General features: G+C 40.7%; 1 protein-coding gene across 1 annotated transcript in view; it reads right to left on the bottom strand.

Annotated features, from left to right (window-relative positions):
• The window catches only part of HYDIN (HYDIN axonemal central pair apparatus protein), a 455510-nt gene that overhangs the window by 275131 nt on the left and 154017 nt on the right, over window positions 1-26362 (bottom strand). Inside the window, exons 12-17 of the mRNA XM_036750079.1 lie at window positions 26022-26089; window positions 22150-22385; window positions 20559-20659; window positions 15427-15562; window positions 10237-10401; window positions 8013-8165 (exon numbers count right to left, since the gene is read on the bottom strand). Coding sequence (XP_036605974.1) covers window positions 8013-8165; window positions 10237-10401; window positions 15427-15562; window positions 20559-20659; window positions 22150-22385; window positions 26022-26089 — 859 coding nt within the window. The remainder of the gene's footprint in view (window positions 1-8012; window positions 8166-10236; window positions 10402-15426; window positions 15563-20558; window positions 20660-22149; window positions 22386-26021; window positions 26090-26362) is intronic.

The raw sequence follows: 26362 nt of genomic DNA on the forward strand, positions 1-26362 counted from the left end.
TTATTTTGGTCTCTCTGCCTGCAGGCTATCCCACTCTAATCTATCTTCCACTCAGCTGCCAATAGGTTTTCCCAGAGTGTAGATCTGACCATGTTATTCCTAACCATGTCAGTAAACTCCAATGACTCTCTGATATCTCTAGGATTCATGCTAGGGTCCAGTTAAACTGGCCTTCTTACTGTTCTTCATACACTTCCTTTCCCATTACTTTGTTTCTGCATTGGCTGCTCCCATGCCTGGAGTATAGACTCTCCTCACCTCTGCCTCTTGGAACTGCTAGTCTCCTGCAAGACTGAGCTCAAGTACAACCTTCTATATGACACTTTGGTTGCCATTTTCTTCCAACTTCTACTAGCCTCATTTACAAAATGACTTTGTATCTACTCTGTATGTATCTTGTATTTGCCAACATATGTATATATTTTCTCTCTCCTGGTAGAATTTAAGTTCCTCGAGGACAGCGATTATTTCATTTCTATTTTATATCTCTAGCATTTAGCATAGTGTTTGGCACAAAGTAGATCTTTAATAAATGCTTGTTGATTGAAAAACTTAATTAAACTCAAAATCTTGTGGAAATCAATGTTGAAAACTAAAATATTAAATAAAAATGATAAAATTAAAAAAAGAAAAACTTGATCAGATCTTTTCTTTAAAAAAATGTACTGCCTCAGAAAAGTAGATGAGATTGGATGATTTAAGAATCATTGGACTCCCTGACTAAAAACAAAGAAAAGAAAGAAAACAACACAAAAAACCCCAGAATACTATATTTCAAGAAACTATGTTTCACAACAACTAGTTTTTTTTTCAATTTTTCTTTCTTTCCCCCCCAAAACTATGAAGGGTACTTTCTAAAAGAAACCCAAAATGAATATAGTCATATATGTAATAGCTTCCAACACAAAGAAAATATATTGCAAGCAGTCAGGAAGAGATCTAGTACCAAGAAATTATAGTCAGGATTGTAGTAGTAATTGTAGTAATTACTTAAAAAAGTAGGGTTTAGAATATGATATCACTGGATTATTGATGTAAAGATGGAAGTTACCTAAGAGGCTACTTACAAAAATGCAACTGATACCTATATTAACAAAACAAGAAAAGGAGAATTTAAACAAGGAACGTGGGGAAACATAAACATGAGGAAAAATAAATTAAACAAGCCATAAATGAGCTATTAAGGGAATAACACCAGGCTCACATGTGCAAGTGAATTAGACCAAACATTCATAGAACATAGTGGGGAAATTGGCATGCTCATCAAATGTAAAAGTCACGCCAAGTTGGGAGGGGTAACTAAGTCACTGGGCAGCAGAATTAGGGTCCAAAAAGACCTTAACAGATCTCAACACTAGAGCTGAGTCTATTAAGATGAAATTCAACAGGAAGAAACAAAATCCTAGACGGGTAAAAAAAATCAACTTTAAAAGGTTGAGATGGAGAGGCATAGTTCTGTAGAGTTGTTCTGAAAAAGGCCTGGTGGTCTTTGTGAGTAGCAAGCTTAATTAGAGTCAGCAGTGTGATACAGCAGCCAAAAACAGTAATGCAGTCTTGTGTTCAGCTAAGAGAAGTAAATCTTAGAGGAATAGAGAGGTGAGAGTCTCACTATACTTTTCTTTTATTAGGCCACATCTGGAATCTTACATTCAGTTTAGCATGGCACAGTTTAAGATGGACATTGATAAACTAGGGAATGTTCAGAGAAGAGTAACTATTATGATGAAGAGACTTGGCTCTCTGTCATATGAGGACATAGGGCCTGGAAAAAAAGAAGACATGATGGTTGTCTTAAAATATTCAAAGGGTTGTCATATGGAAGAAACATTTGACTTGTTCTTTTTGACCCCAGAAAGAAGAACCAGAAACCATGAGTGAAAATTGCAAAAAGGTAAATTTAGACTTGATATCAGGAAAACATCCTAAAATTTAGAGTGATGCAGAATTAGAATGGGTTGTCTAAGGCAGTAGGGGGTAGGTTGGTTTTCAGCAATTTCAGGGGTATGTGTATGTACCACAGAGATCAAAGCAAGAAGACAAGAACCCATATGTACAAAAATATGCATAGCAACTCTTTTGGGGTGGTAAAATACTGGGAATTAAGGGTATGGCCATCAACTGGGGAATAGCCAAACAAGTTATGGTATATTGCTGTAATTGTGCTATAATAAATTATGAAGGGAACAGTTTTAGAGAAACATGGGACGAGTTGTATGAACTGATGCAGAGAAGTGTAAGCAGAACCCGGAGAACAATTAATATAATAAGAACAAAACCATAAAAACAACTTTGAAAGACTTGAGAACTCTGATCAACATAATACTCAACCACAATTTCCAAGGACCAATGATGAAGAATGCTACACACCTTCTGACAGTGACTGACTCAATGTGCAGAAAGAGATAGACATTTTTTAACATAACCAATGAGAGAATTTGTTTTCCTTGACTACACAAAAATAACAATAGCAAAAAAGGAGTAGGTTCTCTCTCCTTGGAGGTCTTTAAGCAGAGGGTAGATAACTATTTGTCAGGTGAATTATGAGGTGGATTCCTTTCACATATGAGTCAAACCAGATGGCTATTGCAGTCCCCCCAACTCTCAAATTCTATGACACCTGATTCTAAAAATTACCTCCAATACTACATAAATTGCTTACAAATATAGGGAAAAAGGCATCCTAACAGCCTTCTTCTATGAGATAAATATGGCCCCAATAACCGAACAAAAAAGAGTTAAAGCAGGGGAAAAAAAAACCATAGACAACTGGCATTTCCTAATGAGTACTGACGCAACAATGTTGAAGAAAATATTAGCAAAGTGACTATAGCAACATAGTCAAAAGATTAATCACTCTGATAAGATTGGATTTATATTGTGAATAAGAAGTTGGTTAAGAAAGCTATGAACATAATTGCCCATAATAATAACAAAACAATAAAAATCTCATGATTATACCAATAGATGAGGAAAAAGTTTTTGATGAGATATACTTATTCCTGTTTAAAAATAAACACTAGGGGCAGCTAAGTGGTGCAGTAAGTAGAGCACTGGCCCTGGAGTCTGGAGGACCTGAGTTCTAATCTGGCCTCAGATACTTGACCCATATACTAGCTGTGTGACCTTGGGCAAGTCACTTAATCCCAATTGCCCTGCCAAAAAACAAACAAAAATAAATGCTAAAAAACTTGGGAATAAATGGATCTCCCATAATATGGTAAACAATATCAATAACTAGCAAATCCAGGGCTGAAGCCAAGATGGTAGACTGAAAACAGCGACTTCCTTGAGCTCTCTCTCCCCAAATCCCTCCAAACACCAGTAAAAAATGACTGTAAACAAATTCTAGAGCTACAGAAACCACAAAATGACAGTGAAACAAGTCTCCAGTCCAAGACAGCCTGGATGGTTGCTGGAAAGGGTCTATCACACCATGATGGGAGTGGAGTACAGCCCAGCGTGGGCTGTGTCAGGACAGACCAGGCCAGAGCAGACCAGGTGGAGCAGGCCTCAGGGCCTTGAATTACTGAGCTGTGGCAGTTTCCAGACTTCTCAACCCACAAATGGCAAAGACAACTTAGCAGGTTAGTGGAAAAACTCTGTTGGACATGGGTGAGAGAAGGGCGCCATCCCTGGGGTGGTGGAGGTGGCTGCAGCAGAGGTGGCCGTGGCTGCTTCTGGAGTTCCGGCCCACAGATGGTGGGGGGAATCAAGTGGCAGATCAGAGCAGGAGTGCAGACATCTCTTTGCTGGCACTGAGGCAGGATTCTCTTGTTTTGCCCAGCTTGGATCTGGGTCACTATTCTGGTTGGCAGTCCTGGGGTGGGCGCTGGTGTGGCAGAACTTGTGGCAGCTGTCGAGAGGAAGTCCTCCTGGTAGTTACCCAGCAGAGAAAGTACTTAACATCACTCATAGACCACAGCACAGGCCAGGAGAGGAGTGAAAACCTCTCATTGGATCATACCACCTCAGAAGAATTGAAAATTTACAGGTTCCTAGAAGTAGCTCTGAAAACAGCAATGCAAAACCGCTGAAGCTTGGGACAGAGCACTCTCCACTCTGGAAGCAGTCATACACTGACAAAGAGCTCAAAAGTCAAGTAATTGGCTGGGAAAATGAGCAGATAGTGTTAAAAACTCAGACTATAGAATCACACTTTGGTGACAAAGAAGATCAAAACATACAGCCAGAAGAAGACAACAAAGACAAAGTTACTACATCAAAAGCTTCCAAGAAAAATATGAATTAGTCTCAGTCCATGGAAGAGCTCAAAAAGGATTTGGAAAAGCAAGTAAGAGAAGCAGAGTAAAAATTGGGAAGAGAAATGAGAGTGATGCAAGAAAATCATGAAAAACGAGTCAACAGCTTGCTAAAGGAGACCCAAAAATTACTGAAGAAAATAGCAAATTAAAAAATAGAGTAACCCAAATGGCAAAAGAGGTCCAAAAAGCCAATGAGGAGAAGAATGCCTTAAAAGGCAGAATTAGCCAAATGGAAAAGGAGGTCCAAAAGACCACTGAAGAAAATAATTCCTTAAAAATTAGAATGGAGCAAATGGAAGCTAGTGACTTTATGAGAAATCAAGAAATTATAAAACAGAACCAAAAGAATGAAAAATAGAAGACAATGAGAAATATCTCATTGAAAAAACCACTGACCTGGAAAATGGATCCAGGAAAGAGATAATTGTAAAATTATTGGACTACCTGAAAGCCATGATCAAAAAAAGAGCCTAGACATCATCTTTCAAGAAATTTTCAAGGAAAACTGCCTTGATATTCTAGAGCCAGAGGGTAAAATAGAAATTGAAAGAATCCATCGATCACATCTTGAAAAAGATCTCCAAAGGAAAACTCCTAGGAATATTGTAGCTAAATTCCAGAGTTCCCAGGTCAAAGAGAAAATATTGCAAGCAGCCAGAAAGAAACAATTTGAGTATTGTGGAAACACAATCAAGATCACATAAGATCTTGCAGCTTCTACATTAAGGAATCAAAGGGCTTGGAATATGATATTCTGAGGGTCAAAAGAGCTAGGATTAAAATCAAGAATCACCTATCCAGCAAAACTGAGTACAATACTTCAGGGCAAAAAATGGATTTTCAATGAAATAGAGGACTTTCAAGCATTCTTGATGAAAAGACCAGAGCTGAATAGAAAATTTGACTTTCATACACAAGAATCAAGAGAAGCATGAAAAGGTGAACAGGAAAGAGAAATCATAAGGGACTTACTAAGTTGAACTGTTTACATTCCTACATGAAAAGATGATATTTGTAAGTCATGAAACCTTTCTCAGTATTAGGGTAGTTGAAGGGAATATATATAATATATATATATATATATATATGTATCGATATTGATATCAATATCAATATCTATATCTATCTATCTATCTATACATATATATAGACAGAGGGCACAGGGTGAGTTGAATATGAAGGGATGATATCTAAAAAAATAAAATTAAGAGGTTAGAGAGGATTATATTGGGAGAAGGAGAAAGGGAGAGATAGAATGGGGTAAATTATCTCACATAAAAGAGGCAAAAGAAAGTTGTTATAATGGAAGGGAAGAGGGGGTAGGTGAAAGGGAATGAGTGAACTTTACTGTCATTGGATTTGGATTAAGGAGGGAATAACACACACACACTGAATTGGGTATCTTACCCTACAGGAAAGTAGCAGGGAAGAGGATAAGAAGGGGAGGATGACAGAAGAGAGGGCAGATTGAAAGAAGGGGTAGTTAAAAGCAAACACTTTTGAAAAGGGACAGGGTCAAAGGAGAAAATTGAATAAATGGGGGACGGGATAGGATGGAGGGAAATATAATTAATCTTTCACAGCATGACTGTTATGGAAGTATTTTGCATGATGATACATGTATGGCCTATATTGAATTGCTTGCCTAATCAAGGACAGTAGGTGGGGAGGGAAGAAGGGAGAGAATGTGGAACTCAATGTTCTAAAAAAAAATTTTTTTAAAAAGTGGTTTTTACATGCAACTGGAAAATTAGATATACAGTCAATGGGGTATAGAAATCTATCTGGCTATACAAGTAAGGGAGAAGGGGATAAGGGGTGGGGGAGTGGGGTGATAGAAAGGAGGGCAGACTGGGGAAAGGGGCAATCAGAATACATGCCATCTTGGGGTGGGGGGAGGCTAGAAATGGGGAGATATTTGTAACTCATCTTGTGGAAATGAATGTTGAAAACAAAAAATTAATTAATTAAAAAATAACTAGCAAATCCAAAACTAGCATCATCTGTAATGGAGACATTGTAGAGACCTTTCCAATAAAATCAGTAGTAAAACAAGAATGTCTGTTGGTACCACTATTATTTGATAAGGTTCTAGAAATGCTGGAAGTAGTAATAATACAAAAAAAACCAGAAATTGAGGCAATGAACATATGTAAAAAGGAAACACAATTAAAACCATTTTCATATGATAGACTAAATGACTTACGCAGAGAGCCCAGGAAATCAACCAAAATCAATTGAAATAATGTCAGTAAAGTAGCAGGATATAAAATAATGCCCTCACATCATTAGTCTTTCTGTATCTCACTAACAAAGTCCAGCAAGAAGAAACAGAAATAGAAAAAGAAACTTCATTCAAAGTACTACAAAACATATAAAATATCTTGAGGTCAGCCTACCAAAGTTCACTTAAAACAAAAGGAAACAACTAGCCACAGCCTCTTCTCCCTTCCCACCCCCAGCCCCCCATACAAGCAGCCACAGCTTAGAATAGTACCATATTTAACAGTAATTTGAGGGTTGTGTTATGCTTTGGAGAACTGAATAAAAAAGATGGTGATCTTGCCTGTGTCATCTATATTTGTCTCACACTATACACATGAGATGGGGTATGGAGACAGCAAACCAGGTAAGGAGATCTAAAGTATTTGGGTTTGTCGAAGTTTGCACATCCAGAGAGATATTTTATGGCTGGAAATTCAAAGACCCAAGCATTGATAGAATATTTTGTTTGAGGGAGAAAGGCAATAATCTTCCAGACCCAGTACTCCTTTCACATGCAAGCTGGGGAAGGGGAGAGGGTGGATGAAGGGGCAGGGAGCAGGGGTGGAAAGAGAGTAAATAGAAAAGGGACAACATATGTTTGTTCCCTTTTCCTCTGAAAATACATTCTCTCGAGGGAAGTAGCTCCTAGGGGAGTTCAAGTCCACAAAAAGAAGAGGGGACCCAGTTGCCAAAGCACACTCAGCAGATTTGTTGACTGATGAACACCTGACAGCTCTGCTTGCCCTGCTTGTCTGCACCATGCAGTGTTTATATAAGCTCCCCGTCTCTTGGCAGAGAGGTGATGAGCTAAGGTTACAGAATGAGACTTAAGATTTTCAGACATGACAATGGGTTTCTTTGTTTTGCTTGAGGTGACTTATTTTGTTGGAAGGGGAAGGGCTATGTAGTGATTGAGATGTAAGAAAAAACGAGCATCACTAAAACATTTTAAAATACACAGAAAATAACAAAATAGTTAAGAAAGAGATGCTAACAAACACAGTAGCTGGGTCACTACCTTGTTCAATGTAATATATATACTTTTAAAAACCAAACTATGTAACATAAGTTCAAGGGTGCACATCTAATCCTTTCTGTTGCTTGTATATTGAAATTTTGTATAAATAATTAAAAACATTTTAAAATTAAGAAATACATTTAGAAAAAAGAACTAGTTGACTTCTGAGCTGTTCTATAGATATGAAATTATTTTATAAGTCTTAAAAATAAGTCCTTACCTTACCTTAAAAATAAGTCCCTACTTGACTCTAGGCCCAGGGCTTTTTCCTTTACATCATAGTGCATCTTACAGGCATTAGAGCAACAGAAGGATTATAATGAATAACAAAATGTGTAAAGAGGTTGCATTTGACAGTTGAAACATTGCACAAATTTAATTACCTTTTGGCCATCATTTTCCCAAGATATGTTGGGTAAGATTGGGATTTCCAAAGTGTCATTTTCACAGTTCCATCATATACTCACCAAATGTGCAGTAAAGAAGGCGGTAATGAAAGACTGGTTGGATAGATGGAGTGTCCTGGATGTATCCTTCAGGACATAGATGTTGCCAAAATCAATTCTGTCAGGAAACACATTGACCACAGGGCCTTCCCCAACGCTCCTTAAATGGACAGTCTGCATCCCAAGAGAGGGAAAGAACAGAAGAGAAGACTGACAATGACTGACCTGTCATTTTAATCAAGATAGTAAATTCTTCTCATTCCTGTTACAAAAATCAGAAGTCAAGAGAGTAAGAAGGGCTTACATCCCTTCTTGCTGGTAGTGGTGCCCTGAGTGAGACCCACCCAGGCCTGGATTCTGTGACTGAACAAGTGCCAAGGGACATATCTTGGGAGGACATGGCTGCTTTCCCCAGTTTATGTTATCACCCTACTCAAGAAGCTTCCATTCTTCTCTGCCACTAGGATGACATAAAATTTCTTCTGTCTGCCATTTAGAGCCACTCACAGTCTGGCTCCAACCTCTCTCTCCAGACCCATGATGCATTACTCCCCTTCGCATCCTCGTTGGTCCAGGCACACCTGTCTCCTAACCATTTCCCAGTGACTAGAATGTTCTCTCTCATCAAATTCCCTCTATAAAATCTGTTTCCTTTCAAGGCACAGCTCAGGGACCAGCTCCTACCTGAGGCCTTCCTTGATCCTACCTGTAGCTAGCACTTCCCTCTACCCTTGGATCATTCTATAAATACATCGTACAAGTAGTTTATACCCAGCAGAGCATAAGCTTCTTGAGGGTGAGGACTATTTGGTCTTTGCATGTCACACAAGAGGTGCTCAAAAATTCCCTGTCCATTTGAATTTCCTGACACTCCTCAGTCAAGGGCATGACCAGGCTTCTGGCTCCTTCTTTTTCCACTGAATTGAGTATTTTTTCCACAATCACATGCAGTCATTCCCCATCCAGGCAGGCAATATTCTTCAACAGTATTGAGAGCAACATCTACTCCTTCTTCACTTGCTAATTCTGAATATGAATGGGAGAGTTAAAAAGGGAAAAATGAATTGAAAAACACCAGGCGCACATGCCCCAGTTCCAGAAGAATCAAAGGTAGAGAGAACTCTCCCTGGAATAGTTGAGTACATCTCAAGAACTGGTGCTCAGCAACCATTTGGGTTGTCAGTTTGACTTATAAAATGACTAAGGTTAACCATACAGATTTCTCAAGGAAACAGTAGCACTAGAAAGAGTAGAATCTTTCTGGAGAGTAGGTTAGCAACATTCTTTTGAGTGCTTGCATAAAGTGGGCATATGTCAGGATTTTCAGCAGATTGTTCAGACATATAAGGCTGAAGGATTCGCTGAATCAGTTAACATCTAGATGTTTGAGGCTTTTAGGCAAATAAACACAAGAGGTAATAATAAAATGTTATCCAAAGAAGAGAAAGCCTAACACTACAAACAGCAATATCTAATCCATTCGGAGATGGAGTCAATTCCTTTAAATAGGTATGAATAGCTTTGACTGTTGGGGAAAAAAAACTGTCTTTTTTCTGGCTTCTATTCGGGATGCTGAAGAACTAACTGATTCATAAGTGAGATAGCTTCTGTGGCATATAACATTCAACAAGTGAGATCACTATGTGATTTTTCTGACTCTTGGCAAACACACTCAATTGCAGAAAATGTAAACTGAAAGCCAGTCCTTTGTAAGACAAGGTTAAGCCAAGGGGCTATGGATAACAGTTATCATGCCCCTCACTTGGGTCAGTATCAGACTCAGTAATGATGAGTCTCAGGTTTAGAGAGACCACAGATCACAGAGGTGAAAGGGATCTCAATGGTTATCACCTCCAACCTCCCTGCACTGTACATATGAGGAAACCAAGAGACCAAGTACCCTGCATTACACATGTAGCAAGCTGTCAGTACAAGGAAATGTATGGAGCCCAGAGAACCTAAAAAGTTGTTTAGAATGTGATTCTAGTGATTACAAATGTGAAGAGAATGTAAACCTCTTTTCTGCCCAACTGCAGACAGGGCAGGCTAACTTGCAGTATTTGTTCTTAGCAGAAGCCTCAGAATTGCATTTTTCTGACTCTGCAACTCAAACAAAAAACTCTACAACTGCAAGAAGCTGGAAGATAAGAAATTGCATGATGGGTGTGGCCAATAGCATGGCAAGTTCTAGCTATACCTTGGTGCCGGGGTAAAACAATGTTTGTTCACTTTTCAACATTCTCACCAGTGGTGGGTCCTTGCTCCCAAAGATGGCAATGTAAACTGTGCACTCATATTCTCCAAGAACCTGAGTCTCCAGGATCACCAATAACTCCACTGTGCTCTGGGGGTTGATAATCCCACAAGGGTCTGGGCTAGAAAAAAGTACAGTAGGTGCTTCCTCGTATTCCTAGAGTGGGAGGAGGGAGAAAACCCAAATGATAATTAAATACACAAGCTTAGATTAATCAATGGAACATAAATATTATAATTAAAAGTTTTCGAAACAAAGATGGAACATCCAAAAGCTATTAAAGCTTAAAATGGCACTAAGACATTTGGGACTCTCCATATAGTTCTGAGATATTTTTCATAGGACATAGAAGCCTGTTAAGATTTTTTGGGTGATGACCCTACTATCCATCATGGGAACTAATTCTCCTAGCTTTGTATCAACTACAAATTTGATAAATACATCTTTTATGCCCCTATCAAGTCACAGATAAAAATGTTAAACAATATTGGGCCAAGCTCAGATCCCTTGGGCACTCACTGGAGAGGATCTACCGAGTTGACATGGAACCATCAACACCTTCTCTTTGAGTTTGGCCATCCCACCTATTCCCAATCCATCTAACTGTATTATTATCTAATTCACATCTCACCTTCTTTTCTGCAAAAATAGCATAAAATATTATCAACTGTTTTGCTGAAGTCTAGGTAAACTATACCTACTGTGTGCCCTTGATGTACCAACTTAGAAGTGCTGTCAAAAGAAGGGAAAGGAGGGTAGTCTGGCATGACTTCCCCACAATGAAGCCGTGTTGTCTCTTCTTAAACACCCTTGCTTTTTCTGGATGTTCACTAATCATCTCTTCAATAGTCTGTTCTAGAATTTTCCCAGAAATTGAAGTCAAGCTCACTGGCCTCTAACTGGCAGAATTGTTTTATTTTTTTTTCTTTAAATAGGCACAATATTTGATCTTCTGTGACAAATCTGCCTAACCATGACTTGGTTGTCTACTAAATTTTTTATGATGTCATCCATCTAGGCTGATGATTTTGGATTGATCAAGAGCAACCAGACGTTCTCTAACTAACCTCCTTACTTGGGTGTCTATCATTTCTAGGGCAAAGGACATTCTCCTTGTCAGAGAAAACAGAAGCAAACTAAGAACTGCAGAGCTCTTCCTTCTCTCTTGTGAGTTATCATCATCTCACCCAATCCAAGCAGCTGGTGGATAGCAGTGCTAGACGTGGAGTCAGAAAGACATGAGTTCAAATCCTGCCTAAGACACTTGCTAGCTGTGTGACCTTTGTACTTCTACCTGCCTCAGTTTCCTCCACCGTAAATGGGGATAATACGAGCACCCATTTCCCAAGGCTGTTGAGAGGATCAAAAAAAAATATTTTTCAAGTACTTAGCATAGTATCTGGCACATAGTAGGCACTTTAAAATGCTTACTCCCTTCCCCCCTCTTCCTATTCTCTTTCCTCCTATTACTACAATGCAGCTTAAAAAATTCTTTTTTTGTTGAACTACCATCTTAACCCACCATCTTTAGCTCATCTTGTTTTCACACTTCTGACACTAGTTTTATAGGACCATGCTATCTATATTCACACAGTCATTTTCTGTGGCCTCCTACTGTTTCAATCTTCTCTACATATACCCTCTAAAAATCTAAATTGGTTGAGGAGTCTCCTATGCATCCACATCCCTCCTCTTCAGGCATCTCCTTTTCCTTCCTCATTGCTTCTGTTTATGTATTCAGAATTTCATTCTTAACATTTTTCTATGCTTCCAAATCTAACTTGTCTGGAAGAATGTTAGTCCATGAGATCTATTCCTCCTCCGAAATCCTTGATGTGTTATCTCTTGAAGTGTAAGGTGCTCTGGATTTCCTCTACTTTTCGATCACAAACTCACAGTATTTCTATGACAATCAGATCCGGAAGAGAAGGCTCCATTATTGTTTCTACCTTGTAAAGAGTGAGATTATCATTAAGGCAAGGCAAGAAATTATTTGCTGCTCAACTTTTGGCAGAAAAAGAGCTTTAGATACCTGGATAAATGAAGTCTCCCATGGCCACCATATCAAGCCTCTGTGCCAGGTTCATATCAGTTTTCCTGAACTTACAGATTTTCTGTCAGTCTAAATGGTAATTCATACATACTCAGATGACAAAGCTTCTTCCGTTTAGCAGCTAGTAACAGAAGCCATCCCATCAAGTGTGAATAGGGATGGGCCTTTGTTTTGGATTTTTCCAGTAAGCCCCTTGATAAAAGAAGCTTCTGGTTGGTCCCATGTGCCACCTTCCATCCCCAAAGGGCAGCACATATAGAAGAGGATCAGCCACTAATCAGCAAGAACTGCCCACCTACTGGACATTTCTTACTCTCTTCTGAATGTGTGTACTGGGACTCTGCTGACTCTTTCACTTCTTAGAAGAGGTAGAAGGAATCTCAAATGAACAGAAGGCATTAGCAGCTGGGGAACCATGACAGATTTCCTGCAAAAGATGGTGCTTGAGCTGAGTTGTTAGTGAGCCAGAGCATGCTAGAAGAAGCTGACTCCCGTATTTGAGGCCAGGAGCCTTCTCATCCTAACCTGGAGAGGAGTTTAAAGCCAGGTCCCCTCACTGGGAGAGGAAGCCTGGGGCCTATAGGTCTTTACAGTCCCATTGATCTTTACCCAAATGTGTTCTCACTAGACTTCTCCATCCTGGTTCCTGGACTTTTTGACATGCATATACCTTCTCAATGTACACTGCTACCCCAGCTATCTTTTACCCACACTGCTTTTTTTTTTCTTTTTGACTAAGGCCATATTCTGGTCATTTGTTTTGAGGTTATATGGTTCTGCCTTGGATGTCGCCTCCTTTGCAATTCTGCACGTCTATCCTTCTTCTCTCATTACAGCTACTCTATGGTATACAGATGACTATTCAGAGGCTGCTTTTTCCTGCACTCATGTTTGCCTTAAATTAAAGTCCTTTTGATTAAATGTGTGAGACACTAGTTTATAAAAGCACTTTACAAACATTATTTCACTTTACCTTCACAACAGCCATGGGAGGGAGGTACTGTTATTATCTCCATTTTACAGATTAGGAAACAGAAGCACACAGAGGTTAAATGAGTTGCCCAGGGTCACACAGCTCATACACCCCTGAGTCAGGTCTTCCTGACTCCAGGTTTAGCATTCTACCCATAGCATCACTTCTCTGTCTTGCCAGCCTTTCTTAGGTAAACTCCATTGGTAGCCAGGTGTCTGTAACCTTTTAAGCTGTGACCCAGAAGTCCAAATTCCATTCCCAAATAGGACTTTCTTAGCCACCTTGGTTTTCTTCTTCTGTATCCCTTAACTTTAACGGACAACAGAGAGGAAAATACAACTTGTGTTCCTTTGGTCTGTGGTCACCCACCTGAGACTTTATAATTTTTGGCAAGAGTGTTGGCTTCTTTTGGAAAGTGTCCTTTCTGCCCATGTGAATCACCAGAGAGGGTCCGTTCTGGTATGTTTTGGGAGGCTCCCTCTCACATCTTGAACTATTACAAGGGCTGCTTAATCTGTCCCCCTGGATTCAATCTCACCATTCTACAATAAAAACCTGTTGATTGACGGCCCAATCTCCCTGCCAGCCTAATAAGCTCTTCAATAATGTCCCTGTTTGAGTACTTCTTATTACTTTGCTTTCGAAAACTGCCGATTGTATTATTAGAAAGCTCTAATTACTGGGAACTTCTTTATATTATGCTGAAATCTCTTCTCCCGTAAGTTCCATTCATCATTCCTAGTTTATTTTAGCTTTGTTTTTTCCACATTCTAGTGCTACACAGAAGAAATCAAATCTCTTTTCCATATGCTCATAACACCATAGATTTGGGGCTGAAAGGTCCCTGAGAGGTCATGTAGGTCAAACCCCTGATTTTGCAGGTGAGGAACCTGAGGTTAGCAGACTTGCCCAAAGTCACACTGGGAGCAAGGAAGTGTCAGGCAGAATCAGGGTTTGAACACGAGTTTGGCTGACCAAATCAAACACTCTTTCCATGACACCATGAGAGCCCTTAAGGAATCTAAAGACAGTCCTCATGTCCTTTGCACATCCTCTCTTTCCCAAAGACTGTATCTTATACATGTCAAGAGGGCCCTGGGGCTGGGGCTGGAGCAGGTGGACTTGGATTCCAGCTTGGAGGATCCCTGAGGGCCTCTATAGCTTTAAATTTCCTATTTCATCAATTGTTTCTGTTAGATTATCCCTCCTAGATGCTTTACCACCCTTCTGAACATACTCCAATTTTCCAGTGCCCTCCTTAACTGAAGACAATGTTCCAGATGTGTGACCCTATTATGTGCTGTGATTTGGACACTACTTCTAAGGCAAGATGCAGCTGTGCCCCACTGCATTCAGTGAGATCTGAGATCCTTATAAATTTAGACTCCTACGTCTCTTCCCCATGAACTGCAAAGTTAAATCAGGTCTCCTTTAAAATGTACTTGTGCAACTGATTTAAAAAAAAATGAAAGAGAAAATTTTCCATTTAAAATCCTTGAGATTTTATTTTCTTTCTCTTGGCCCATTTATTCTAGCCTGTTGACATTCTTTTGAATCTATTATCCAGAAATGTTTTCTTCCTAGACCTAGGGTAGCAAAAAGATAGATAGCCTTAACGCAGAAGGCCACACCAACTTCTTTTCCCTCTTCCTTTCTGTCCCAAACTGTCTATATCTTTCTGGTCTTGCCATTCCCTTTGTGAATGCCAAACAATTATATGTCAAGCTGCTCAAGCCATAGTTGCAGTCAGTTAGACTCTTCTTCCTCCCTACTTCCTCTGACCCATAAAGTTATATGCAATTCTTTGCAGGTGCACCTTCTGTGTGCCTCTTTAATTGGTCCTACAACTTCTTTATCAAGGGTTATTTTCCTGGGACATTAACAGTTGATCGCACCTGCAGATATTTACTCCCACAGCTGGAGGGACGGCTGAATGGATAGAAGCCTCCCCTAGAAGCTCCTGAAACTGAAAGCAAAGATTACAGTGCGCCACATGCCACAGAATGAGGTTATTTGGAAGAATTTTCTCTCTCATTGAGGGCATCCTGAAAAACTGGGGGAAAAAAGATGGATAGGGAGAGAAGGCGGGAGACAGAGACGAAGTGAGAAGGACAGTGGGAAGGAGAGAAAGAGAGGGACAGAGACGGTGACGTACTTGTGAGAGAACTCCATAGCATCCTGGGAGGTCATCCTCATTGATAAGTTGCACCTTTTGCTGGTAAGGGTATTTCAGGAAACAGCAGCCGTAATCCAGCTCCGGATTAGCCACACGCAGTTTAGGCACAACGCACCTACTCCAGAAAGAATATTAAATGAATCAAAAGAGCGGAGAGGTTGTTTATCCCTAGATGACGCAGAGAAACAAGCACAATGCATTTGTCAATGCCACATGGTACCTTTTCACTGATAACTACATTAATCATTTTCTGTTTTTACCTCCTCCCCTCCACCCCCTACCTTTTTAATCAACACCCTTTGGCAAAGGATGCAGGGAGAAATTGTGGGTCCTTCTACTAGGCTGTATACTTTGTCAGTGTCAGTAAAGGCTCCAACTTCCTGCCATTTTCTCCTTTTCAGCCTTCTTGAATCTGGGCCTCCTTAGGATAAACTCGCTTAGGGTAGCTAGAGGTCCTACCCACTAATGGGTCCCTTGCATATGGTCCCAAATAGTATGCCTAGCTCTTACCTTCTGCTCTGCTCAGAAAGGCCTCCCCCAGTTACACCTGAGCTGTTACCAAGTCCCTACGCTATCTAAATGACCCTAATTCCAAATCCTCTGCAGAAGAGCTATGCTGGAAGAAGAGATCCCATCAGCTGGTATTCCCAGAACCAGCAAGAGGCATTCTAGAACACAACTTCATTCATGGTTCAAAAGATTCCCTTCTCCAGGAGGTAAAGCTGCTCATTTTGCTAGAGGTCTTTCATGACATGACTCTGGTCTTTTATTCCCCAGATGGACCTTTTTAATCAACTTTTTCAAAATTCCAATCAAAGATCAACTTAAAAAAATTCTAAGTTATTTTATGGCCTTCCTGTCCTCCCATAAATGAACAGTTTGGAGTTGGATGCAGGCTGCTCGCCTTCTAGTTAGGAGGGACAGCAGGGAGGGTGATATTACTCGAAAGAATAGATTTTGGAATAACTTAGAGTCGGAACAAGATGGGACCTTCAAGATGATCTGGTCCAACTCTATCATTTTGCAGGGGAGGAGACTGGCATCGAGAGAGGAAAGCATTTCGCCAAGATTGCCCGTTTGTCTACGACGGTAGCAGACGTGAGACTCAACCTAAGTCTCCTGACTCCCAGTCCAGTGCCTTTTGCCTTAGACCACGCTGCCTTTCAGTTTGGGGATTTTGTCAGTGGGTCCTAAAGAGTAAGGCCACTAAGTTCCTCAGCACCCAACGGACCATAGTTATTTTATCTTTAATCTAAAAGGTTGAGGACTGACAAGGACAGGGGACAAAGTTTCATATTTAGCTCACTATATTTTTCTGGAATTTGTAAAATTATTAAGGATCAGGTTTTTAGGCAATTAATTTACACTGATATGGAGTAATCCCCCTGCCATGCACAGCCAAGTCATCCAGGAATTTCATGGCATCTCAGAACCATACCCTTTTACTTTCAACCCCTAGTTAAGTGGTTGGGCAGCCAGAGGATAAAGGTTCCGGAATTTTCTAAGACTGACCCATGTAAAGGAGATAGCAGGCTGCCTGTTGTGGGACTGGCCACTCAGAAGGCCATTCTGTTTTTGTTTCATCTCTTGCAAAAACAACAACAATAAACATTGCCCTTGGTTAGTGGGCAGGAGATCTGATTCCTTTTCTTTCTGAAGTGACTAACCAGTGAGATTTTATCTTTTTTTACTTTCCCCCCAAATCCATCCTTTTCCCAATCTTCCTTATTTCTGTGAAGTCCACGACATCCTTCTAGTCACCCAGATTCACAGTTTCCATGATGTCCTTAACTCCTCACTTACGCTCACCCCAACATCCAAACCATTGTTCAACACTGGCCTTTGTTGCAACAATCCAGCTAGCAGCTGCTGTGGGGGTGAAAGACCAACATGAGCCCAACAACAAGAATGCTGCCAAAGCCCAGGTTCTTTTGATCTGCTTTACTAAGGAAAGCAACATTAAGGGATTAACAATCTTATTTCAATTCAACATACAAATATCATTCACTTAGTTCAGGTGAAAAAGCCAGCACCCTGAACTTCAGAGCAAATACAAACAGATTACAAACATATTCTAAACAGACCAAATACAATTCATAGTTACCAAGAAACCATCAAAATCTGGGTGAGCCGGAAGGCTGTTAGAGTGGCTGCCCAGAGTCCTGCACCTCCAGAAGTGAGAGCCTCTAGCAAAAAGCTCTGTTCTCTCTTTTTATACAGTCTTTGGACATCACCAAACATCATCTGAGAGACCAGAACTTAGGCTCCTACTATTGGCTCTGGTCTTAGCAACTCATCTTAGGAGCCTGAGGGCTTCACGGCCACATTGGCTTAGCACCTAGTAGATAGGGGTTTGGGCCTGGGGCTTTGTACCTAGTAAGGTTCAATCAAAGAGACTCAATTAATTTATCATTCTAAAACAGTATAAAAGTACCAACTTCATCCCCAATACAGCCTTTCAACACAACAACATCTTTCCTCCACTCACACAGTCATACCCCCAGTTCAGGTTCTCACTGCACCTTCTCTAGACTATTACAATAGCCCTTCCCCCACCCCCACACCCAGAGCTATCAAAGTGATTTTTCTAGAATAGGTCTGTCTGGTTCACTACCTACTCAATAAAGTCTAGTGGCTCCCTACTATCATAGAATGAATTATAATCTACTTTGGCATTTAAAACTTTTCACAACCCAGCTCTAGCGTACATTTCAGGCTTATTATATACTCCTATAGACACTACAATTCATTTAAACTCTCCTTTCCACTACTCCTCATCCTTGGCCATCTACTACCTCCATGCCTTTGCATTATTGGGCCTCTTGCCTGGAGTGCCCTTCCTACTCTCCTCCATGTCTTAGAATCCCTGGTTTCCTCCAAGGTTCAATGCCTTTCCTGAGCTTCCTGGCTGGTAATACCTTCCCTTACACTACCCTGTGTCTCTTTTGTATCTGTTTTTGACATGTGTAACCAGTGGTGTGCTGGTGTTTAATAACTAACCTTCCAAAAAAAGTACCCATGACATACTTTTAAGTTTAATCTGCATTATTACTATTTCCTCCAGCACTTTCCTAAATTTAGACAATTTTTGTAAAACCCCAATAAATCAAGCCCTGATTTGTAGCATTTGCCGATTCCCAAGATGGAAATTCTCACATTGCACATTAATACTTGGATCTTTGGCGCAGAGTTGAGTTCGCTCCAGCACAGCCTTTACAGTCTCCCCTGTGGGTGACACCATTGAATGTGGTCTGGGCATGCACCAGCAACCCCCTTACATGTGTTTATCCATGCAAATGTTTTCTTGTTCACCTGGACTGTGAGCTCCCCAAAGGCTGAGACTTTTGTTGTTGTGTTCTCAGTGCCTAGAAAAGGGCCCCATCACAGAATTAAATGTTTGTTGATTGACTAATAAGGCAGTTCAGGACAGAGAGGACAGGAAATTTTCAGAAGGTGGAAAAGCTTACTCAAATTCTTTTCAGGATGATACTTGATTTTAACCAGGCCCTAGGCATGTGTAAGAAGTTGCTAATTTTTTTTTCTCTTGCTGTTGTGCCACCTTTAAATTGTATTTGTGGCAGATTCAAAAGAAACCTAAAAACCTGGTGACCCAGAGATACATTAGCATTATCACAGTTTATTGGTCAACATCACCATTCATGGCAGGCCAAACTTTCCATCCACAAATTTCAGAAGGTCTCATGATTTCATTTTAGTTCAGTTTAAAGTATTTACTGAATGTTTATTGTATACCTATTATGGTCAAAACTTTGAAAAGAAGAGGCAGAGACCACTAGTAAAACAAGAAGATTCCCTTAAGACTTCATGGGGGAGGTGACCCCTGAGCTGAGCCTTGAAGGATCAGAAGGATTCTAGGAGGCAACGATGAGGAGGACAAGGCAAGGGAAAGAGCAAAAAATGGAATTTAAGTTTGGGGAATAGTTAAGTCGTCCAGTTTGGCTAAAATAGAGAATGCACAAAGGGGAGTAACAGATGAGGGCTGGGTAAGTTAGCCTTAGCCACACTGTGGCGGGCTGGCGAGTTTGTATTTCATTCCAGAGGCAACAGGAAGCCACTGATTCTTTCTGAGTAGGAGTTCATATAGGCACTTCAGGAAGACTAACTTGGCAGCTGTGTAGAGAATGGATTAGAAACAGGAGAGAGAGAAATAGGGAGATCAATTGGGAAACTGTTATAGTAGAACAGGCAAGAGGGAACCATGAGCTGAACCAGCAGAGGGGTTATGTGAGGAGAGAGCAGGGAGGGGAGTAAGGCAAGAGGTAGGCAGAGAGATCCTTGGCCATTTATTGGCAGTGGGGATGAGGGAGAGGGGAGAACCACGGATGATGCCAAGCTTAGGTGATGAGCCTGAGTGACTCGAAGAATGCTGGGAAGCTTGGAGGAGGGGTGACCCCAGGGCAGGAGAGAATCAGCTCCATGCTGAATATGGAGGCTGAGATACTGATAGGACATTGAGGTGGAGTTGTCTAAGAAGCATAATCAGCTGAGAAAAAGATGGCAAATCCAAGGTAGTTCATGTAATTGAGGGGTGAAGGTCACTCTCTATGGGACCTTGGGCTTTCAGGACCTTGATTTCCTTGCTTATAAAATAAAACATCTAGCATGTGATTTCAAAGGTCACTTCTGGTTCTAAAAATCCTAGGATTCTCTGATGCTGAATCCATCAGTAAGCATTTACTGAGTACCTCCTTTGTACCAGCCATTGGGCAAGGCTTTAGAGATGCCAAGACAAAAATAAAACCGTCCCTGCTCTCAAGGAACTTACATCCTATAAAGAGAGATAACGTGCACACACATTAGTATACAAAAAAATGTTTTTGGAAATATACATATATATAGGGGGCAGCTAGGCAGCTCAGTGGATAGAGTGCAGGGCCTGGAGTCACAAAGAACCGAGTTCAAATATGGCCTCAGATACTTCCTAGCTGTTTGTCATTTGAATACCAGGTTTAGCTTCAGTGCCCATGAATGCAGAATAAGTCCAAAGGGGCATGGTTCTCAGGCTTGTTGGGAGCCCAAGTTGCTGTGGCTACCATCTGCCATGAGCGATAGATACTGATACTGGGGGCCAAAGGCTGTGAATGCCATACCTTGCTGTAATGAGGAGTGCCAGTACTTCCTCGCCAATGCCCTCTACGTCCACCACTAAAGCCAGCTGGTACTTCTGCACAGTGTTGGAGCATAAGGTTACCTGGTGATAAAAAGGTAGACACTCACGCTGGGCTTTTTACAACAGTCGCTTTCCCTCTGATGGGAAGGGGTGACAGAGTAGGAGAACAGTATGAATCAGTCGAGCTCCTAAAAAATCTCTTCCATTCTTCTCTCTAATCCCCGTCCTCCTACCCTGACTAGGAGAATCAATTCAAGAAGTATTTATTAAACTCCTATTATATACGAATTAAATCTGATAACCATCTATTAAATACTTAATATATGTGAGCACAGTGCTAAGTGCTGGGAATACAAAGACAAAACAGTCCCTGACCTCCAGGAGTTTATAGTCAACTGGGGAGTGGGGTACAATATGTACACTGATTAGTAAATAGGAAATATATACAAAGAAATTTCTAGTCCTGAGTGGAGGTAGAGAAGTAATACCTGCTTCCCTTGGGTCCAGGACACAGATCGCTTTTCCCAAGTACCCATCATACCTCCAAAATTTAGAAGGTCTCTCAGCACTGCCCTTAATTCCATAATTGGCAGTGTTCCTCTCCAAGAAAGAAAGCCCTGAGCAGTGCAAAAGAGAGCAAGGATTCTTAATGCGGATCTGGTGAACTTGTTTTTGAAATTTTTTTTGAAAATTGTATTTCAACATAAGTGATTTCCTTTGAATGCATTCTGAGAAGTGATCCATAGGCATCAACAGACTGCCAAAGGGTCCATGACAATGAGAAAAGATTTAGAACTCCTGAAATAAGGGAGTCTAACCACCTCCAGGAGATGGCTCCTGTTTAGAGAGGGCACCTACAAGCTAAAGCAGAAGAATTTCCAAAGGGCTAATGTCCAGATCTTATCTGGCCACTGATTCAGACACTGGATATTGATATGTTGTCATGGAATCACTTTGTAATTATTTCATAACCTTTTCTGCTTAATTGTTTTGAAATGCTTTGTTCTGGAAAAAATAATGACTTTTTTTGTGAAATAGTTTTCAGCATGAGTTAAGAGTTTCATGACTCCTAAGGTTCATAGCAGAGTCTAATGGCAAACATTTCAGGTTGCAACAGGGGCCACAGGTAAAGACAAAAAATGATTAGGTAAAGGAAAATCTACACTTGGAAGTAAATAGCCATAGGTTTGCATTTCAGACCAATTATTTGGGTCTGTCTTTATTTTCATAAAGAGTTTTGAAGTTGTATTCATACAGTTATATGAATGTGCATACGTGTGTCATGGCAGTAGACTCCCAAGCATTTTATACATCTTGTAGTTATTTTAAATGGAATTTTTTCCAATATCTTCCTTCCAAGTACTGTTGATGATACAGACTTCTATCCCATTTTATCCCTATGCCTGTGTGGACATGGCCCAATTTTCAAAGGGAATACCAGAAGAAAAGAGGAATCTGGAATCAGTTTCCATTCACCCTTGGCAAGATAATGAGTCCTGGGATGGACTAAAGGGGGCATTTTAATGAAATCAACTGTTCCACCCTCTCCCTGAGAAGGTTCTGTGCTGTACCCGAATAGCAATAAACCCCTGAGAGCGGATGGTGCCCGAAACAGGGTTAATGGTGAATTCTCGTGGCTTGATCGCTGGTGGACTTTCATTCTTCCATGACGATTTGTTGATATCTAAAGTCTGTTCCAAACTTGTAACACTTGGTTCTCCATCACCATCCCCAGGGACACGGAGCTTAAAGGTCATGGGAATCAAGGACGTGTTATTGAGGGAACAAGTCAAAGTATGAGGGAACCCTGGAGAGCAAAGCAAGAGATGAAGAAGCAATGTTCATCTAATTTACTGATGCACAGAATTCATAACAAATGCAAAGTCAAACACTCAAAAACATGAAGTTAAATGGGAGACAGCATGGCTTAAGAGAAAGAAAACTGACTGCGGAGTCAGAGGTTCAAAGTCAGCCTCTGAGATGTCCTTAAACTTAGGTGATCTGGTGCAAGTCATTGGCATACCATGGGCCTCAGTTTGCCCAGTGGTAAAATGGGGGAGGGAGAGCTGGCCTCTGAGTTCTCTTCCAGCTCTAGTATTACGGTCCTAACAATAACTTGCTTTAATTTTCAAAGATTAATAGCAGTACCATTGCTTAGAAACTCTAAGCATGGTCTTGACTGGTTTGTCCACATTCCCCTATGCCTTAGCCATTGGACATTTAATGGGCTCTCACTGACAAAGCAGCATGGACTTAACAGGGCAGGGTTAGGAAAATTCCCTTTTCCCTTCATTGTTGGTGGGTGGAAGGCCAATGAAGCTCCCTCCTCCTTCCCAAATGAGATAACATATGCAAAGCATCTTGTAAACCTTAAAGTGCCTTATCAATGCAAGTCAGTAATATTATTATTCCTGTGATCCAAGGGGCAAAAAGGGTCCATTATATATGGATCAACCAGCAAAGGCCAGATTGCTTTACAAAGCACACAAATTATGACCACCCTGGCCTTCCCAGAGTGTCAAGGACCCCTCCACTGACCTGTGGTGTTGAGAACAAGTTCAGTATGGTTAAACAGGGCTGAGCTCAATTCTTAGCTAAACAAAATCTCTCAAGGGAAAAAGGCTCTTAGTGCTAGCCACCACCTAAGCCAAATCAGACCTTCCCTGTCCACCAGACACATCCCCTTGTAGGGAATGCCGGAACTCCTGGGTTAGAAATCAATGTCCAATAAGTGTTAGAAATCCATCTCCACTAAACTGTGCTGCCAGTCATGGGGGCCAGCACAGTATGATAATGAGACTAAATCACCACCGACAGGTGAAAAATGTGTGGCCAATACTTCAGAGGCAGCCTGGGAGGTGAAAAGGGGTATGGGAGGATGAGCTAGAAGGCTCAGGCACAACTAACAATACTACTGCTACTCGAGTGATCTGGGTAAGCATCTCTGAGACTTCGTTTCCTCATTTGTAAATTGTGGATAATAATGACACATCCACTATCTGCTGCACAGGGTTGTCAGGAAAGCGTTACACAAATGTGCACCAACGTTCCAATACTAACTCTTCCTTTGCATTCTGGTCTTTTCCCATCAAATGCCTTATCAATTTGATAAAATATAGCCTGTAAAATTTTATAGGTGCCACCACTGCCCCATAATTCTTATTGAAGTATATCTAGAGGAAAGTAATACAAACAAAACATTCCAGATATTAATCAGTGGGACATCTGCTTCCAATAAGAAAGTGGTAGCTAATTACAAAAAGAAAAAAAGTTCATAGCAAATCCAATTTATTTTCCTGGCTGCATATTCTGATTACCCATCATAGGCATATACTCCCCCCCCCCACTTTTTTTATCAAAAAAGCATGTAGAATTACTTCTTTTTTAAAAAAAATCCTCTTGTTTTGGAGGAGACAGAATCTAGATTTTAGCAAAGAGTTGCCATCTAAGCTAAGACCTACCCACTCTGCCCCAATTTTTTTCCCCCGTAGAGAGTGATGGTTTTATTGTTAAGCCTATATTGAAGTGTTAAAAAATGTTGTCATGCCTGGAGATTCACGTATCCAAGATTTGCTGTTCCCTTTTCTACAATGCCTGTTTTTGATTAGAGAAAACAATCACACTCATTTTATAGATAAGGAAACTGTGGCAAAGAATAGTTGTTATTGGTATGTGTAAGTTAAAAATGGAGATGAGAATCCAGAATTCCATAGAATTGGACCATTTCTCAGTCCACAGTTTTATACCAATAACTGATCTAGCAGAAGGATTCTCCTCAAGAAGGGACACAAAGGGAATGAGCAGCCATAGCACCTTGGGAAGAGCATGAGATTGGAAGTCAGATGACCTCGGTTCATATTCTAGCTCTGTTAACAACTAGTGAGTCCTTCTCTTCCGGGCCTCCATTTTTTCACTTTTAAAATGAGAAGACTTGGACTTGGCTAGGTGATCTCTAGAATTCCTTTTAGTTCTGTTTTTGATTTTAAAAAAAAAAGCTTTGATCCCTAAGAGAATCCCTGGTGACCAACGGGTCAGTATGAATCTATGATGGGTGATGCCTAGACAAAAGCCCTTCCCCTGGAGCTGAGTGCACTCCTGGCTCCTTTTAGTGGGTGAATCCCTTTGCTAAAGAGGCTTCTGTTTGGTTCCCGCCCACCTTTCCTCCCCATGGGCCAAGCAAGAGCTGAGTCACAAACCATCAGGCCAAGAGAAAGTTTAAAAAGAGTAAGAACCAAATTGTTCCTCCCTTGAACATCTGGAGAAGAAAGGGAGGGCTCTTGCTGCTCATGGGCATGCCTCTTTCACCTGAGCTCCCCACGTGGGGTCTGGGAGGTCTACAGGGGACCAACTAGAGGCTTCTGGCTGCATAGATTCTTTGGCAAGGGACCAGCCCTACCCACTGAAGGGGTCAGGGGGGAGCTTAGATCCAGAGAAACTGCCTGTCCAGGTGATCAAGGAGACTACCCTGATTCCTCATTATAAGCCAATTAAATAGTAATTAATGCTTTAAACGAGAGGTTCTTCTTAACCTGAGATCCTGAGTGGTTGGGGATAAATTTCAGGGGATCCATAAAATTGAAGGGCAAAAAAAATTACATCTTCATTTCAGTATAATTGGTTTCCTTTGTAATGTGATGTATATTATTTTATGCATTTAAATATATGATTCTGAAAAAGGATCCATAGGCTTCATCAGACTGCCAAAGAAATCCACAACAAAAAATAAAGGACCACACTTTAAAAAAAAAAACAAAGATATAACCATGGATTTGAGAAAGTACCTAATTCTAGTAAAATGGTCACATTAGAAAAAAAAAAAGAAATTGACATTACATAAGAACTGCTTCTGAATTTTCTGTCATTTCTCTCCAGTGAGAGCAATATAAGATTTCAAAACAAAAGGACAGAAAGAATAGAAAGTCGCTGGAGAAGGGAATGGGTTTTCTTGAGAATCTTGGGGCAGAGAATCTTCTGCAGAGAATGATGTTGCATCTCCAATCAATTCTCCATTGATTTCATGTTTAAGCTTCCCATCATCTCTGAAAAGCCTTTTGTGGACTGAGCCTGGCTCGTCAAAAAATCTGCATTTAAATGGCTCCATTCTGAATGTGTGGACAGCTGGAGTAAAGTATGTCAGCCAGACTGTGATTTTAATAGGGGAAGAGAAGAGAAATTGAGACGGGAAAACTCTCAAGCCTCATGGCACCTGGGAAACTGGGAAATGCCCCTGAGACATCCTGGTCTGTGGAAACACCACTTTATAGCCAAGAAGAGCAATGGTGCAACAGTTCCTTAACCCTGTAGTAATTCTGTAGGTCACTTTTGAGCTAACTATTGTGCCACGGATATCACAACACAAAGATGGAGGCTTTAATCTCTTTCTCCCACAAGGGTGGAAGCGCATTCTATGGAATCCCCAATTAAAAACTCAGGAAATACTTACCAAAAGAGACATCACCAAAATCTAAGGATGGAACATTAAAGTGGAAAGTCGGCCCAATGACACAGCCTCTGTATAGGGGAGATAAAAAGGCAAAAGAATGAATGAAACCATGCGTAACCTGAAGGTCCTTGGTTATTACTACAATTAACATGGCACTTGGGGAAAGGTTAGGTCACAAGAGGACTTGACTTTACATACCACTTTGGGGGAGCGATGGATGCCATGGTCATTTTCCTATCTACTAATTTAGTCAGCTGCTACCAAATAAATAAATAAATAACATTAAAAAAAACAACCATCTTAAGAGAATTAAGTCAAAGTGGGACTACTTTGAATGAGAA

Source organism: Trichosurus vulpecula, chromosome 3 (genome assembly GCF_011100635.1).
Source record: "Trichosurus vulpecula isolate mTriVul1 chromosome 3, mTriVul1.pri, whole genome shotgun sequence".
NCBI classification, from domain to species: domain Eukaryota; kingdom Metazoa; phylum Chordata; class Mammalia; order Diprotodontia; family Phalangeridae; genus Trichosurus; species Trichosurus vulpecula.